Raw genomic sequence first — 18432 nt, 5'->3', positions numbered from 1 at the left:
TATAGAAGAATGATATCAGCTCAGTACTTTTTTTAGGGCTTTGGAAATTTGTTGTATAACCACCATATTTATTTTGCTTTTATGTAATAAAGAAAGGCTTCTAGTATTTTTTGCCAAAATGTTTATATTTTACTAATTCACTTCTTTCTGAACCTTATGACTCAAGATTAGGTAATACAGAATTACCCAATAAAATGGAACCTATGTGCTTTACCTGTGAATTATAGCCATTGAACTTAAAAAAATATACTTCTAATGCTTATAAGAAGCTGGTTTTCATGTACATAATAGACTGTGAAGACCCTCAACACTATCAGAATGATAGATTTTAGATCCATTCCTATCAACTTTGACTACCCAAGTTCAAATTTTAGATGTTTACATGAGAGATATTTTCAGAATAATTTTACTCGTTTAAATCAGTTTATACATTTAAGAAAGTTTTAACTGATTAAAAATAAATTTCTCCAATGTTTACAGTCTGTGTATTCTCATCACTTAAAGCTGTTGCATCACTTTAAAAGTTTGTAGTTTTCTGTGTTCATCAAAGAAATTTAAAATTACATATTCATAGTACTCAGCAATAAAAAAAGAATAAGCTTGATATACGCAATAATATGAATGAATCTCAAAATCCTGCCAAGTGAAGGAAGCTACACAAAAGGGAAGATACTGTCTGATTCCTCTTATGTAAAAATCTAGAGAGTGCAAACTAATCCCTAGGGACAGAAAGCAGGCCATGGTTGCCTGGGGTGGGGTAGAGGGAGGGAGGGGACTGCTAAAGGACACAAGGAAACTTCTGGGTGGTTTCACATCTGTCAGTGCTTGTCAAATTGTACACTTCAATATGTAAAGTTTATTGTGTGTAAATTATACCTCAATAAAGTTGTAAATAGAAAAAAAATGATAGAAATAAAAATAAATGGCAGTTATAGCAGAAATGGGTTTTAAAATACACATCTAAAAATATTCATATTTGTAACAGTTCCTAAATATATTTTATTGGTATATCTTAAGCAATTGGATTTTACTGAAAACCTTATTCTTTTGCTCTTAAGTATTTTGTGCATTTTCATCGAGATATTTGACATAAACTAACAGGAACAAACCTAGCGTATATCACCTGGACCTTCACTCTAATACTTTCAATTTAAAAGTTATCTTTTTCACATCTTGTTATTTTATCTAGGCCACTTAATAATGGCAACCGTCTATTTTTTGATAATAGGAAGTACTGTTTAACATGAAAAGTCTCTTGTCCCTGAGGTCTTCGTTTCCGTTTCCGTTACAGAAGAATGGAGAAATTAGGAATGGCCTACATTCTGTAATCAAGAGTATCTTGAAGTTCCTTCTACTGGACCTTATTATATTTAGCTATGGTCATTGGGGAGTTTTATTTAGAAGCATTTTGTATTTGAACTAATTATTTCTATGAGACCGTAGGAAAGACTTGATTTTAATAAGGTAACTTTAAGTTGTTATCTTAAAAATATCAATATTTTGCAAATACCATACATTTAAGCAATGTATCTAACAGTAAATTATCCCGAAGTACACGTTTGCGGTATGCGGGCCTCTCACTGTTGTGACCTCTCCCGTTGCGGAGCACAGGCTCCGGACGCGCAGGCTCAGCGGTCATGGCTCACGGGCCTAGCCGCTCCGCGGCATGTGGGATCTTCCCGGACGGGGGCACGAACCCGTGTCCCCTGCATCGGCAGGCGGACTCTCAACCACTGCACCACCAGGGAAGGGAAGCCCAGCCCACCGAAGTACACTTTTTAAAGTCTTGATAATTCCAAGCCCTCTTGCCCAAAGAGGAAAAAAAATGAAACTATTAATGCATGAATTTGTAATACCAAATTTAAAAAAAAATAGTGATTATGAAGTTTTTACTGATTCTTAAGACAGTCTCTTCCCGTAAAGGGTAGATTGGTACCTTCTGGCAACTTTATTTTTATAAGCTCTTCAGATAAAATGTCTTTAAACCTCAATAATTGTTATAAATTATCTTTTGGAAATATGCATATAAATTTTTTTATCAACAGACTAATTTTCTCCCCTTTAGGAAACAAAATGGACTGATGATAAAGAAACGGTTATAAAAATAGCTGCAATTGATAATGGTCTAGCATTTCCTTTTAAACATCCTGATGAGTGGAGAGCATGTGAGTATTTAGAACTTTCCATAGATTCTATAGTTACCCCTTTTCCAGAATAAGAAGGGAATGAAATTTATGGATATCTCAATAGCAGAGGAAAACTGGGTGAAATACAGTCATTCATTAGGGCTCAGTTCTAGGCACTAGGGATGCAAAGATGTGTACTACACTCTGTGGGTCTTGCCATGTATTGTTTGCTTATTTTTGGATGTCTGATTTTGAATTTTTGGCTTGTATTAGCCTTGTAAAATAAGTTTGATAGTTTTCCAGTTTTTAAATGTATGTAATATGGGAATTATCTATTTTAATATTTTGGTAGAATTTTATTTTCATATTTGGGTAGTATTCACTTCTAAAACAATTTAGGCCTACCTCCCCCTTTTCTAGTGAGTAGTGGCTTAACAGCCTTACCAGTCTCTTCTACAGTTAATGGTCAGGTTTTCTACGTCTTCTTGAGCCAGTTTTAGACGTTGTTATTTTGCTTTAAATTATTCATGTTATCTTGAGTTGTAATTTATGCGTATAAGTGTTTTATAGAATTCTCTTATAATTTAAGAAATCCCCTCTGTGCATATTAAATATTTAGGGGTGAAATGAAATGGAATTTGCTTTAAAATACTTAGGGGGAGGAAAAACAGGGATAGATGAAACAAATTTTATAAGAAATTTGGGAATAATTGAATTAGGTTATTCAGAATATGGGAATTCATTGTATTAGTTTTAAAAATTTTTGTGTATGTTTGAAATATATGTAATAAATTAAAAAAATAATCTCTGTATCTATGACTATGCCTCTTTTAAATTCCTACTACTTATTGGATGTTTTTTCACTAGACTTGCCCAAGATTGTCTATTATAAAGCGTTGACCCATACATATAATATATATGATTATATATAAATATTATATACAAAACAAATATAATATACATAATTATGTAAATATTTTTATATATAATTTTTTTTTGCTTTTATCAGATAATTGGCCTTCTATTGATCAGATTTCCAGTTTGTTTATTTGCTTTTTCTTTTTCATAATTTATGTTTTCCATTATTATTTTCTTCTGTTGTGTTCATGCTATTTTATTTTCCTATATATTTTTTTTCTAGGTATCATTTGGCTAAAGCACAAATTGGCTAGGTGTTGCATTGTTGTTCTGCTTTTACATATTCATACTTTCTGATTTTATTTTTGACAGGAATAATTTAGAAGTATTTTGTTTGGTTTTAAATTTCTAGGGCAGTTGATTTAAAAAAAACTGTCCATTGTTATTTTCAAGTTTTATTGCTTTGTGATCTGTGAATGTTAACTGTGTGAATTCTGCTCTTTGAAATTTTTTAGTAATTTTTTTGTAACTTGATATATGGCCAGTTTGAAGGACTGTATTTGAGAAGAATGCGGTTAGGCACAAAGTTCTGTGTCTGTCTACTAATGAAAGCTTGTTAGTCAAATCATATTCTTGATATATTTTTTGACCACTTGATCTGTTAATTTTTGAGAGAAAGTTCACTGTGATTGTGATTTTGTCAATTTCTTCTTGCATTTCTATGCATTTTTTGCTTTGTATTTCACACACAAAGGCCTGGCGTTTTATCTTGCTGTTGGCTTGTTCTTTTTATTAGTGTAAAATATATCCCACTTTATCCCTCTCAGTGTTTTTGGCATTTCTTATTTCGTCTGTTGTAACATTGCTGTACCTCATTTCTTTTTATTAGTATTTACCTGTATTATTCTATACTTTTATTTTCAACTTTCATAATTTTAATATGACATATGAGCAGCTCTTAGCTGAATTTTTTTTTTTTTACCCAATCTGAGATCCTTTTAACAGGTACACTTAACTCTGTAGTTTGTCTCAATAAACTACTGATGTGTTTGAACTTTTCCTGCCATCTTTTTTTTTTTTTCTATTTACCATGAATTTCAATTTTTTCTTTTTTTCCTTTCCTATCTTTGGTTGAACTGACTTGAGATGTCTTTGTTCTATTTTTTTTTTTCCTCTTATGGTTTGGAATCTATATGCAGATTGCATTTTAAAAGTGTCAAGTTTAAGATGCCTACAGTACACCTGGAAAATTTTACCAAACACACAGTTGGGGATTAAGGGTCTAGAACTTGAAATATTAATTGGTATTGAGGATGTCATTTTTTTTTTTATGTTGGGGGTAGGAGTTTATTAATTAATTTATTTATTTTTGCTGTGTTGTGTCTTCGTTTCTGTGCGAGGGCTGTCTCTAGTTGTGGCAAGTGGGGGCCACTCTTCATCGCGGTGCGCGGGCCTCTCACTATCGTGGCCTCTCTTGTTGCGGAGCACAGGCTCCAGACACGCAGGCTCAGTAGTTGTGGCTCACGGGCCTAGTTGCTCCGTGGCATGTGGGATCTTCCCAGACCAGGGCTTGAACCCGTGAACTGACTTGAGATGTCTTTGTTCTATTTTTTTTTTTCCTCTTATGGTTTGGAATCTATATGCAGATTGCATTTTAAAAGTGTCAAGTTTAAGATGCCTACGGTACACCTGGAAAATTTTACCAAACACACAGTTGGGGATTAAGGGTCTAGAACTTGAAATATTAATTGGTATTGAGGATGTCATTTTTTTTTTTTATGTTGGGGGTAGGAGTTTATTGCTTTATTAGTTTATTTTTGCTGTGTTGTGTCTTCGTTTCTGTGCGAGGGCTGTCTCTAGTTGTGGCAAGTGGGGGCCACTCTTCATCGCGGTGCGCGGGCCTCTCACTGAAGCCCAAGGATGTCATTTTTAAACTGTCACCTTGGTAAGTGGAAGCCGTGGTGGTGTTGCTATCACCTGGGAAAATCATGGTGAACAAATGCCACCACTAGGACAATGTGAGGCACATAGGTACTCAGTAAATGTTTCATGAATATTTAGTAGATGAAGGAGAGGAAGGACTAAGTATAGAATCTGGGAATGGTGACATTGAAAATGAGAGGAAAAGCCAGCAAAGAAGAGAAATGGCTTAAAAGGCAGAAGGTAAAGTTTGAGAGAGTGGTATCTCCAAAACCGCATAGAAGAGAATTTCACAGAGGGAGATGACAGAGAACAGTGCTGCTTGCTGCAAAGACACATGAAGTAGCATGAGGGCTGAAAATGGGCTTTTGGAGAAACCCTTATGAGATGACTGGTGATCTTAGGGGAGAGTGAATGGTGATAGTAGAAGTTGAGGGATAGGGATTGGAAGTAGAGGCAGGCATAGAATCAGGGCTTTTCTTTTATGTAATTGGTCAGGGAAAGGTCAAAGGGAAATTGGACATAGCTTCAGAGATGTAGGCCACAGGAAAGGCTTTCTTTGGAATGGACTGTACTTCCCACAGTGTTCAAAGAGATAGATAAAAGAGAATTCAGAAGGAATGAGTCTAAAGGCAGAGTTTTTTCCTCAGGGCTTTCTACGTGGTAGGAGCTGGAGGTTCGCATTGGATGTACCCACTGTAGTTCTATGGGTGATCATATTCTCATAAGCCTTACATTTTCTTGCAAGAATCTGAATATGTACCCTATCTAGACAATCTCACTACGTTACAAATCTTTCTAGTCCTGGCACTGTGTATATTTAATGGTCTTCTTGGGAGAGAACTAGAGTTAGCCCAGAATCGTGGATCTTTTATCCCTCAAAGCCAATTACCTGTTTACCTACTAATGATTTAAAATTTTGGAACATCATACACACACATACACGCACACACATATACGAATATGAGCGGTCAGTTCCTGATAATTTGTGGCTGAAAAGGCAGGGAGACCTCGGCCATGGTATCTGGGGCTGTGAACAAATTATAGATACCCCTCAGTTTCCAAACACAGGAACCAGAGATTCAGATATATTTTTTGATATAGGGCTGTTTGAGATAGACTCATTATCAAAACTCTTACTGTTTCCTATTTAAAACTCAGAAACCTAACCAGTTCAGGTAATACCTTACTGTGCTTTACCATCTGAATTAACCATCCAGACTTAGAAATCTGAATAATTTAGATGGCAAAAACGAATTGTTCTCTCTGATACCTCCTTTCTCCTTTTTTTTTTTAACATCTTTATTGGACTATAATTGCTTTACAGTGGTGTGTTAGTTTCTGCTTTATAACAAAGTGAATCAGCTATACATATACATATATCCCTATATCTCCTCCCTTGGTAGGAGCTGGAGGTTCGCATTGGATGTACCCACTGGAGTTCTATGGGTGATCATATTCTCATAAGCCTTACATTTTCTTGCAAGAATCTGATATGTACCCTATCTAGACAATCTCACTACGTTACAAATCTTTCTAGTCCTGGCACTGTGTATATTTAATGGTCTTCTTGGGAGAGAACTAGAGTTAGCCCAGAATCGTGGATCTTTTATCCCTCAAAGCCAATTACCTGTTTACCTACTAATGATTTAAAATTTTGGAACATCATACACACACATACACGCACACACATATACGAATATGAGCGGTCAGTTCCTGATAATTTGTGGCTGAAAAGGCAGGGAGACCTCGGCCATGGTATCTGGGGCTGTGAACAAATTATAGATACCCCTCAGTTTCCAAACACAGGAACCAGAGATTCAGATATATTTTTTGATATAGGGCTGTTTGAGATAGACTCATTATCAAAACTCTTACTGTTTCCTATTTAAAACTCAGAAACCTAACCAGTTCAGGTAATACCTTACTGTGCTTTACCATCTGAATTAACCATCCAGACTTAGAAATCTGAATAATTTAGATGGCAAAAACGAATTGTTCTCTCTGATACCTCCTTTCTCCTTTTTTTTTTTAACATCTTTATTGGACTATAATTGCTTTACAGTGGTGTGTTAGTTTCTGCTTTATAACAAAGTGAATCAGCTATACATATACATATATCCCTATATCTCCTCCCTCTTGTGTCTCCCTCCCACCCTCCCTATCCCACCCCTCTAGGTCTCCTGTCTTTTTTTTTAACCTAGGAACTGTAGGGAAAAAACAGGGTAAATTTAGGTCTAAATAAACCATTTCCCCTCACTGATAAGAATACGTTTTTTATTATTATTATTAGATCCATTTCACTGGGCTTGGCTTCCTCAAGCAAAAGTTCCTTTTTCTGAAGAAATAAGAAACTTGGTTCTACCATATATTTCTGACATGAACTTTGTGCAAGATTTATGTGAAGATCTTTATGAACTTTTTAAGGTAAATAAGTTTTTAGTTGTAATTATTGCAGAAAATGAAATAAATCTTAAAAGAGATTTTCTTAATAGAGCTAATTTGAAGTTTACTGCTTCTGGTATCACTGCTTGCAGTAGAACCTGACATAACAGAAAGGAATTAGCAGTTTTACTTTATAGGAGCATAAGTTTGTGAAGTTATACTATGAGTATTCTTTGAAGTGAAATTACATTATAATTTGAGAAGTTGTTTTCTTCAAAAGTTGAATTTTTACAAAATTACTTTGAATTATAATAAATGTTTGGTGATCTGCTATGATTCAATTTTCTTTTTAAAAAAGCCTAAACCCATTGTCTGGAAAGTCATTTTAAATCCTTTCTGGAACAAGTTGGAGTATAACTACACTATTTATTGTCATTCTGGAGGAATATGAAAATACATCAATTAAAAATAATCTTTTCATGCTATTTTTTTCTATTAGGAAAGCTTTCTAATGACCTTATGTGCTGAGTTGAAGAGTTCATTTGTTTTCCATTTTTTTTTTTCAAAGATCCTGATGTTTGGAATTATAGTAATGTTTTCTTTCCTTTTTGTGATAGACTGACAGAAGATTTGACAAAGCCACTTTTGAAAGGCAGATGTCTGTGATGAGGGGTCAGGTAGGTCACCTTTTTAAGATCTTGTTCATTAAGGAAAAACTCTCTCTTTGAAACAGTAGTCCACTTTTTTTTTTCCATTGTGACCCAAAGATGCAGCTCTCAACACTGTCCTTTATTCTGAACCAAAATAGCTCAGATGATTAGAAATGAAGTTGATTTCAATACTCTTTTTATCTCTTTTGTCTTCTGTATTAGATTTTTTTTTTACCTTGTTGTGTATTGCTTAGTTAGCCAGTTTCCTCCTACCGCTAATTCTTGTCCTCATTTTGATAACTTGTTTTCCTGAGTGTTGGTATCGTTTTCCTCCTCAAATCCACTTGCTTGAATGTTTCAATACCAAGTTCTGTTTACTGTTGATTACTTTCCTCATAAAATATGTTTGGCCTTTGCTAGAGCAGTCAGTAAATAACCATGTCACCATGGTTGAGCACTAATTGGGACATAAAAGTACTAGTTGAACTCAATCCTCTCACTCCTTTTCACCTCCTTTAATTAGCAATACAGGGTATCAATTACATCTGCTGGTGTGGACCTGCAGGCTGGGCTGACCTACAGGTGATGTCTGGTTCTTCTACTCTACTAATAGTATTTATATTCCTAAAGGAAGACTTGAAATGAAAATAAACTATAGTGTAAACATTGTCTTTTAGTGACTTACTAATTAACTTTTTCTTCCTAAAATATGCATTTCATTTAAGGTAGCTATTTGCTGCATACCTGTGACAAAGAAGACAAGTCTAGGTTTTGCACTATTTATTATATAACATTAACAAATAGATATAGTTAAATTAGATAACTGTGTATTCATCATATATTTATTGACAGAACCAGAGCCAGAAACTGACCTAGTGATTGAGATAAAGCAGTGAGTAAAAACCAAGTTCCTACTCTGATGGAGCTCTTGCTCTGATGAGGCTGGGGGTCAGGAAAAGGGACCGATTATTAACATATACATCTCTGTGTTCTCTTGCGCTTATACAGTGCTTTGCTGTAGTCATAAGTTTTAAATAGTAAGTGAAATGGCTGGAGAAGCAGGCTAGAGCCAGATTTTGGAGGGCCTTAAGTGCCGGGTATAGCCTCCACATGGAAGGGATTGGAGCAGTTGTGATAACCCAAGTGCCCATCAACAGATGATTGGCTTAGAATACAGTGGAATGTTACTCAGCCATAAAAAAGAATGAAATATTGCCATTTGCAGCAACATGGATAGACCTAAAGAATATTATACTTAATGAAATAAGTCAGCAAAAGACAAAACTTATATGATTATCACTTACGTGTGAAATCTAAAAAATAATACAAATGAATTTATATACAAAACAGGAACAGATTCACAGACATAGAAAACAAATTTATGATTACCAAAGGGGAGAGGGAGAGGGGAGAGACAAATTAGGAGTATGGGATTAACAAACTACTGTACATAAAATAGATAATCAACAAGGATTTACTGTATAGTACAGGGAATTATACCCAGTATCTTGTAATAAGGTTTAATGGAGTATAATCTGCAAAAAAAAAAAAAAAAAAAAAATCACTAAGCTATACACCTGAAACTAATGCAATATATTGTAAATCAACTATACTTCAATTTTTAAAAAAGGGTTGTGATAATGACTTAGTTGTCTATTTACTAGTATGGAGAGATCTCCAGAATATGTTATAAAATGTAGTGCATAATGGTATGTATAAGCTGCTAATATATTGTATATAATAAAAAAGGAATCAGAATATTTTTTTAAAAGGGAGAGTTATGATGAGACTTACATTTCCTGACATTTCTCAAGAGGAGACCTTACCCTGGGGTTTCTCCTATGAACTTCCTGAGATTATGTGCTAAATTCTGTTTATATGTGCGTCTTGGGCATGGAGTGGGCAATAGAATTTATATCCCAGCAAAAGGTGTCCATAACCCAACAAAGAAGCCCTGCAGATTGGCCAGTGGGGTGCCCATTGACTCAGCAGATGAGTCTAGAACCAGGGAGCCTTGTGGGGAGGTGTTTTCGGTAATTCAGGTATGAATGATGGGCTTAGATGATTGATGATTGTAATTATGTTGCTGAGTGTTACCACCCTAAACTATATTTGAACTAAGTTTTCAGGCATAGGTAATTATGCCCTAATTTGGCATTTTTGCTTGAAACAAATCTATTTGACTTAACAATATGCTCCATCTTCTGGAATTCTCTTATCCCTAAAGATGTATCTTTATTTCAGAAATATTTGTGTGTGTTTTTTTTAATAAAAGCTGTAAATAATCTTGTAAGCTTTAATTGTAGATTAAAGTTAGTACGTGAGAAATTTTAATTTTAAAATGCTCGTCTGAACAGATATGGGGACATTCTAGTTCTGAGGTCTATTACAAAGATATACCAGTGGCTATCTGCTGTTTTAGGTTTATTTATTCATATCCTGGAGTAAAGTATTATACAAAGGAGTAAAGTATTATATAAATGGGTGCAATAGAATATAAAAGTGACAGGATCAGGATCTGGGAAAGAAAAAATAAAATAAAACCTTATATGTTTTAATTTGATTTTGTTTTGGTTTTTTATTTTAATTTGGTTTTGACCTTTCTGATAGCCAAAAAGAGTAAGGTACTCTGACCATGTACATGATTGTGTAGCTCTCTGGTTTTAACCCTTTTTAAAAAAAAGCTGGTCTGAAAAAAATCTGGTATTATTTTATATTCTAAAGTAAATCAGTGCTTTGAAACCAAGGCTTAACAAACAAAAACTAATACCTGTGTTTCAAGCAACAGAATTCATTATTCAGCCAGTTCCTTAATTGAGTCAAAATACTTGTGTTATTGAAACCGAAAGTGGGATCCGGGCTGCTCGCAGCTCAAAAACCAATAAAGAGGCAAGGTTGGTGGAAAGGAAAGTTTGCTTTATTTTAGATGCTTCGCAGCTCAAAAACCAATAAAGAGGCAAGGTTGGTGGAAAGGAAAGTTTGCTTTATTTTAGATGCTGGCAACTAGGGGGGGAGGGCGGACGCCTGTCCCATGGCCAACTCCCTCCCCCCCCTCCTACAACCAGTGAGCAAGAGCTTTTATAGATGGAGGGAGGGGGCTACATGCAGAAACAGCACAGTCAGCTCTGACAGTCATCTTGAAATTGGTCATGCGGTGGTCTGACCAGCATCATCTTGGTTGTTGTAAGTACAATCTTCAGTTCCAGGATCGGTTTGTTCCTATTTCCTTGAGGCCAGTTCTTGGAATTGTGGCAGCTTAGGTCATGGCTACAGTCTGGTCATCATGTAGTTAACTTCTTCCACCTGATGGGGGTTTCAGTATCTATAAGACAGCTCACAAGATATGGCCCAGAATGTTATCTATAGCCCTTGAGGAGGAACTAAGGGTCTTTGACTATGCTTAGTGACTAACCTGTTATTATTTGGTCTCCTTTGGCTGTTTTCCTTTGTTTCCACATTTTCTCATTTCTCTGATTAAACTTATTCTCCGGCTAAGGTTTTTCCACAGACAAAAGGCAGGCAGAGGACATAGGGTCCTGCTCCGTTTCATTATTTCAGTCATTTATAATTATCCCTTGAATCCCTCTCCCTTCTAATTTTGCCAATTAACATCATGATTTGTGCTTTGTACAGCCTAGTCTTTTGTCCTAGTTTATAGTAAGTTTTTAGTTTTGCACACATAATCAGTGACAGTTCTCATTCTACATATAAAAATGTGGACTGGAATTAGGAACTAGTATGAAGGCATTTCTTTTAAAATTTGCCTAGAAATGTTTATTCAGTTAAAATTTTTGAATTTTACATTAAATAGCAGTAGGGTCATGATCAAGCTCAATAAGAGCATTCATTTTATATTCTACCTGTGCCTATTTGGAACACTGGACCTCAGAAATACTTATTTATTTGAAACATATTTTATACTCTTATAATATGTATAAAATATATTTTATACACATTATAAAAGTGGCAGAAATTATTAATAAAACAGTTTTATTAATACAGAGTGAAATTCTATTCAGTGATGTATAAACCAGAAGCTCATTTGCAGATTCAGTAAAAATTGATGTTAAAGAAAATGAAAGTGACGCTTTCATACCTCCTGAGTACTTGACTGTTTACTAGATATTTTTATGTTTGTTATTATTTTTCCTCATAACAGCTCTACATAGTTGTCTGCATTTTGTAACTTGGCTCAAAGGGGTAACATGTTGCATCTGTTTAATAAGGGAGTCTAAGTCTGGCAAACCTGCAACATTTCGGCATTGCCTCTGCCTGGGGTCCTTATCATCTCTTCTCTGGATTTAATGATCTTCTAAGTGGTGTCCCTACCTCTTTCCCCATCCTTCTTCCACATTAGACCAGAACAATCTCTCTCAAAGCAGATAGGATCATCTCTTTTGTGATTTAAAACTCCCCTGATTTGTCAGTGAGTGCAGGCTTAAGCCCTGACTTTGAGCACCGTCTCCAACACCTTTGCAGTCGGCTTCCACCCAACATAGCTGCCTTTATCTCTTGTCATTTTCAGCTTCCCCTAAGCCTAGCCACTCAGAACTGTTCTTCAGTCCCAGTTCACATCTCCCAGTGGTGCCCTCTGCATGCTGTCGTCGTCTCTCCTTGGGTGCCTTTTCCCCTCCTCTGGAGAACAGTTTCTCCTTCAAGCTCCAACTCTGTCTTCCTAGGCTCTTCCTGCCACTCAAGGTGTTCTGATTTCCCTAGCACTCCATGGGAGTATTGGGGTCACATTTCACTCAGAAATTGGATGTTAAGACAGCACATTGGGGGAGTTTCCTGGTGGCCTAGTGGTTAGGATTCCGGGCTTTCACTGCTGCAGCCCGGGTTCAATCCTTAGTCGGGAAACAGATCCCACAAGCCGTACAGTGCAGGCCAAAAAGAAAAAAAGGACAGCAAATTGGGCATAGTACAGTTGAAAAATAGCTTAAAACCAACCAGGAAGTAGAAAATACGTAGTTTTATGTAGATAGTACAGTAATTCTCATGCCCACTAAAATTTGAGGACCAGTGAACTAGTCCAAAGGAAAGCAAAGTCTATATGCAGAAGTCTGTGAGTTCACACCATCTGCCCTTGATCTATCACACCCCTAACCATGGTATCGAATGTGGCATAGGTGGAGCATTCTAAAGTGTTTTTCCTTGCCTGCAATGTTTAGTCTATTTCTAAAAATAATCTTCTCTGATGTAAAGATATAGTAATAGATGTGTTTATTCTTTGGGAAATGAAAAAATGAGTGGTATGTAAAGGAGGGGATCAGATTGTAAAGTCAGGGCATAGATCCACTGTTGCTGAAGTGTTTGTCACACTGCATTCCAGTTATTTGTTCGTGTGGCTGTTTGTTTCTAGAATGTGTGCACTTTAAGGGCTCAGATGGGTTTTTTCCCTCGTATTTAGTCTTCTCCCCAACACAGTGCATGCTCAGTAAACATTTCTTTAGTAAATAAATGCACAATCATCAAGTGTCTTCTCAACTCCCAAAGAAATACTAAGATTTTGGATAGTTTTAAGGCTGAATAATTTTTGCTATTATATATTTGAAATTTTTTAGTCTTGTAAAATGACTTTCATTTTCTTTGTACCATTCCGCTTCTAGATTCTCTGCAACAATCATGTATTGTTTTTAGAGTGAGGAAAATATTAGATGTTACTTAAATTAGTGTGTTTAGATTAACATGTTTAGAATAGGATTTTTAAAATCAAAAGAGGAAACTAACTGAATATTTCATTCCTTAGCCACGCTGGTACCCACATTTATTTTCATGGTAAGAACAATGCTTATAAACATAAACTTTGTAAATTGTTTTTGTCTTTTTATCCAAACATAACCAGCCTAGAAGATTTTAAGGGAAGAGCTTAAAAGGAATCCTAAACCATAAATACAATGAGTAACTACTATTACTAGTAAAGGTTTCTTTCTCTGATGTATTAAATACTTCAGATCTTCCAGGATCTCAACCATCTAGTTTATACTGTTCAAGTATTATGACATTTATTTATTAGTATGGCTTTATGTTGAAACCTTTATGCTTATCTCACTATTAAACAGTCTTTACAACAACTAGTAAAATGCACACCATCAGTATATTAAATATTTTCAAATACCTGAAGGAGACATCCTTATTTCTAAAGTACACACCAAAGGGAATTTTTTACCTGATATGCAGGGAAAAAAAGAAAATGAATTATTAAATTTTTATTTGAACAGAGTAGAACAGGCTGTAAGCTATGCATTGTTTCATAACCTTATTTATATGCTCAAGTAGCAATTCCAAGAGTGTGTTTAAACATGGGATGTAATATAGTTTACTTTTCCTAGTTTTACTTTTCCTATTTAAGAATAGACTCTTAAATAAAACTTGACTTTAAATGCTACCTTCCCCAGTTTTCTAACTCACTTGCCCTGCGTCATGCTTCCCCATAGCACTTTTTCCTTCTAATACTTGGTATAATTGACTTGTTTGTGATGTTTATTGACTCCTCTCCTGCTGAAATGTGAGCTCTGTGAAGGCAGAGATTTTGTTTTCTTACTGTTGCATCCCCAGCACTTAGAACAGAGCCTAGCACATAATAAGCATGCAATAAATTCATTTGTTGAATGAGTGGGTAAGGCAAGTATTTAGTAAAAACCAGACTATTTAGACCAGTATTTGTTTAGGTCCAGTGTCAAATGGGGTATGTATGTGGAACCATTCACTTCATTCAGTCTCTGACTCCATTGCTCCTGGACATAGATGCATTCTAGAATATTTCAGTTACCAATTGGCAAAAATTATTTCATTTTAATACTGTGCATTTGTCTGTGTATATGTATGTGCGTGTATAAGCATACATACATCCACATATGTATATTGATAGCAGTTACTCCTCATCACAGTATCTGTTGGGCATAAATGGATGAAATAAAAATTGTAGTTATGAATAGATGGTTAAAATAATGTCAGTGAACGGAAGGTTTTTATCTTTTCTGAACTGATGAAAACCTCTCTTCTTTCCACAGATCTTAAATCTTACTCAGGCATTGAAAGACAGGAGGAGTCCTGTCCAGCTAGTACAGATGCCTTGTGTGATTGTGGAGCGCAGCCAAGGTGGAGGTCAGGGTCGGATCGTCCACCTCAGCAATTCATTCACCCAGACTGTCCACTGCAGGAAGCCTTTTTTTTCCTCCTGGTAGCAGATGTGAGAGAAAGAAACTGTTCGGCAATATTGTGTTGTTACAACATTACCGCCCTGTAAACCTGCTGGTAAGAGCTCCAGTTGCCAAAACCTCAAATAATGTAAGTTTCTAAAAGGTTTTCTTTTGAATGTAATTGAAGTTTACAGTTTTTTGTCCAAATATTAAATTTCTATTTCAGGGAAGAAGTGATATATCTCCTATGTCGTATTTTTGTAGAAAAATTGTATTTTATGTGGTTGATGTTAGTTTCAGAGGTAATTTCATAGTTTACACATGCTGGAATGACTGTAATTACTCTAGAATTCCAAACAGAAAAATAAGGTGTTTGTTGACTTTGAATACAATAACTTTTTATATACTTTTTTAATATTGAGAAGAATGGTCATGTTAACTCTTTTTACATTATAAAAGGCCTTTGAGGATGAAACTGCTCTTATGAGCTTTAGTAGAGTAGTTAATAGAAAATAGTTAAGAATAAAACAATGTTGCCTTAATTTTAAAAGCTGCTATTTTAGAACTTGAATAAATGCTCCTAAAGTGACCATTATTAGGGACCAGAAAATTATATTTCAAGTTACCAATGACCATTTTCTTTTTTGTACTTCAGAATATTTTTGGTCAATTATTTTGTTATAGTGAGGGGAAAAAAATCTAATGCTATCTCCCCCTTTAAAAAAAATGGAAACACTCAACTGAGACTTGAGGGGAACAATATGAAATCAAGATCCCCAGTATTTTGAAATTCCAGAATAGCATTAAAAATTCCCTTCTGTTTCTTGCTTGGGATCAATACTTAATCAGTTAGTACCTCAGAGTACTGATCTCGTTCAATTTAGTACTTCAATTAGTATTAAACTTCACTGAAAGGTAAACCATAACTCAAACTGTATATTGGGTTGCATTTTCAGGTCCTAGGACATAACCTCTTAAAAAAAATAGTAGTGTTGTAGGGTACTTGAAATTACTGATGTTATTATAATTGCAGTCAACTTTAGAATGCTAGTCCCAACTGAAGGGGAACGTAACAGAGATAACCAGTAAGTCATTTTTATTTGATTTTGAATATCAGTATTTCTGACATCCTGGGAATTTGTAGTACTTTTAACTTACCAAGTGATTGAGATTGAGATGAGCCCAATATGAAGATTTGATCCCAAAGAAGCAGGAGCTTCATTCTCTTCTTAGGCTCCAAACAAATAACATCACCACTCAGACTAAACTGGGCAGTTTGTGGTCTTGGCCTTTTGTTGTTAAGCTTTCTGTCCTGTAATTTTTTTAAATTAAGTTATTTTTATGTAAAAAGTATTTCCTGAAGGTTGAATTAGGATGGAAGTCAGATCTGCCGTTCTCCCTTCCTTCACATCTTTCTCTTGGTCTACGTGGATGTGATGAGTGAGGATACTGCTGTCCTAGTGGAAGTCCATTGGAAACCTGTGTTCTCCTACCTCCATCCATGATCTCCAGCATGACCATCCATGATCTTAATGTTGAGATAATGGAAAATTGACTGGAAATTCAAAACTCAAGCTAATATCTTTAGATAAATACCAGTAATTAAAATGTGCCTTTTGAAGATGTGTTCTTAATGAAATAAGTTGTTATGATGTGGGTACTGCTTTCATAAAACAGGTTTCTCAGTATTTTGAGAATTTCTATATTAATTTTAAAAATGGAAACTTAGTAAGTTGCTACTGTTTTATACCCTAAAATTAAAATAGTGTGGAAATATTTTTAAATGGTCTGACCAGGCCAGAAAAGTAGAGTTGAAATATTTAAGATATGATTACAAGCCAGAGTACATTGGTTTTATTTTATAAATTTTCATGAACTTCATTTTTATTTAAATATTAATATTTTCAGTAAGTATATTTATAGTGTCAAACATGGTAGACGAAAGGTAATAAAAATCACTGTCTTAAGACTAGATTTCTCCTGAAGTATGTATATTGAGTATTTAGAATGTTTGTAAATACGTTTATGTTTATAAATGATGACAAACCACCATTTTCTTACTGCATATGTTAGTAGTATAGTCTAATACTTTATCATTCCAAAAGACATATTTAACTGGAATCTTTATAATTAGAGACATTTTCATTTTTATTTGAATATAAGCAGCCTTACTCTCCCCCAAATTTGTCAGCAGTTGAAGACTACGGAAACATGTTTTTGCAGTCTTGAAAACGATTTGATTAACAAAATTTTTTTTTTAATTAAAGTTTTGTACTAATGGAATTAAAACCTTATTAAAAACAATGGTGACCAGTCCTTTGATCAGATTACATCTTAAATCCTTTTACAGATGTATGAAGAGACAGGCAGCATCTTACGTTTTATAGTCTGCCTTTTTTCCCAAAGTTGCTTGGGCAGCTGTACAGATAGTGGCAGAGATCCTCAGTGTGGCTCTGTTTCCAAGCCTCTCTTATGGTGAGTTTGGAGCCATGTAACCAAGTTCTGGCCAGTAAGATGTGGGGATGAGGGGCATATGTGGCTTCCAGACCTGGCAGTGAAACTCACTGCGGCACGACCAGTGGTCACCGTTGACCACTCTCTTGTCTTCCTGTTTGGCTGTAAACAAAGAATTTGCAAAGTGGAAGCAGCCAGGGCATGTGAGTCGCTGCTTGGAAACCTACCAGGAGAGCGTGCTGACTGCATTGGACTGTGACATGAGCAAGAAATACTGCTTGTGTTTAGTCACTAAAATTTTGCATTTATTTGTTAAAACTTACAATAGTCTGTCCTATCCTGGGCGTTAACAGTGTAAATAGAAAAAAAAATCATTTTAAAATAAAAAACCAATTATAGAAGGCTGAATGGCAGCAGCAGTAAGTATTTCATCTCAAATCCCCATAGAACAACTAGGATAGCAAAAGAAAAATCACTGACACCATCTTCACTAAAATTAGATGATAGAATATCCCTATGGATCCCAGAAATGAGCAGTTTGGGCTAAATCCATCAATAGCAAAAGGATCACATGGGAACAACAGCTTTGGAGGAGTGAACGGAGGGAAAGTGAGGGGGGCCTGTGATGGTACAAAGAGCCCAGAATCTGCTGACATGTCATCAGCCCCAAAAGGAGGTACCCCCAGTGTTCGTGGCAGTCTCAAACTGGTGCATCCAAAACCGCAATCAAAATTGGGAGGGGCTTCCCTGGTGGCGCAGTGGGTGCGCGTCCGCCTGCCGATGCAGGGGAACCGGGTTCGCGCCCCGGTCTGGGAGGATCCCACGTGCCGCGGAGCGGCTGGGCCCGTGAGCCATGGCCGCTGAGCCTGCGCGTCCGGAGCCTGTGCTCCGCAACGGGAG

General features: G+C 35.7%; 1 protein-coding gene across 4 annotated transcripts in view; it reads left to right on the top strand.

The window, feature by feature from the left end:
* PI4K2B (phosphatidylinositol 4-kinase type 2 beta) overlaps window positions 1-18432 on the top strand; it is a 35913-nt gene that overhangs the window by 16097 nt on the left and 1384 nt on the right. The window contains exons 7-10 of one of the 4 annotated variants that reach the window (XR_003680607.2): window positions 2066-2165; window positions 7198-7331; window positions 7907-7966; window positions 14950-17553. Coding sequence is in view for 3 of the 4 variants with exons in the window: in XM_024119388.3 (XP_023975156.1) it covers window positions 2066-2165; window positions 7198-7331; window positions 7907-7966; window positions 14950-15123 (468 nt within the window). In the remaining variant the exon portion in view is untranslated. Of the gene's footprint in view, window positions 1-2065; window positions 2166-7197; window positions 7332-7906; window positions 7967-14949; window positions 18406-18432 lie in introns of those variants that run through there. The other 3 variants (XM_024119388.3, XM_024119387.3, XM_028492085.2) reach the window with 3 other exon arrangements.

This window comes from Physeter macrocephalus, chromosome 7 (genome assembly GCF_002837175.3).
Source record: "Physeter macrocephalus isolate SW-GA chromosome 7, ASM283717v5, whole genome shotgun sequence".
Lineage (NCBI taxonomy): Eukaryota > Metazoa > Chordata > Mammalia > Artiodactyla > Physeteridae > Physeter > Physeter macrocephalus.
Note: the sequence above shows the minus strand (reverse complement) of the source record. Positions and strands in the feature narration are given on the sequence as shown.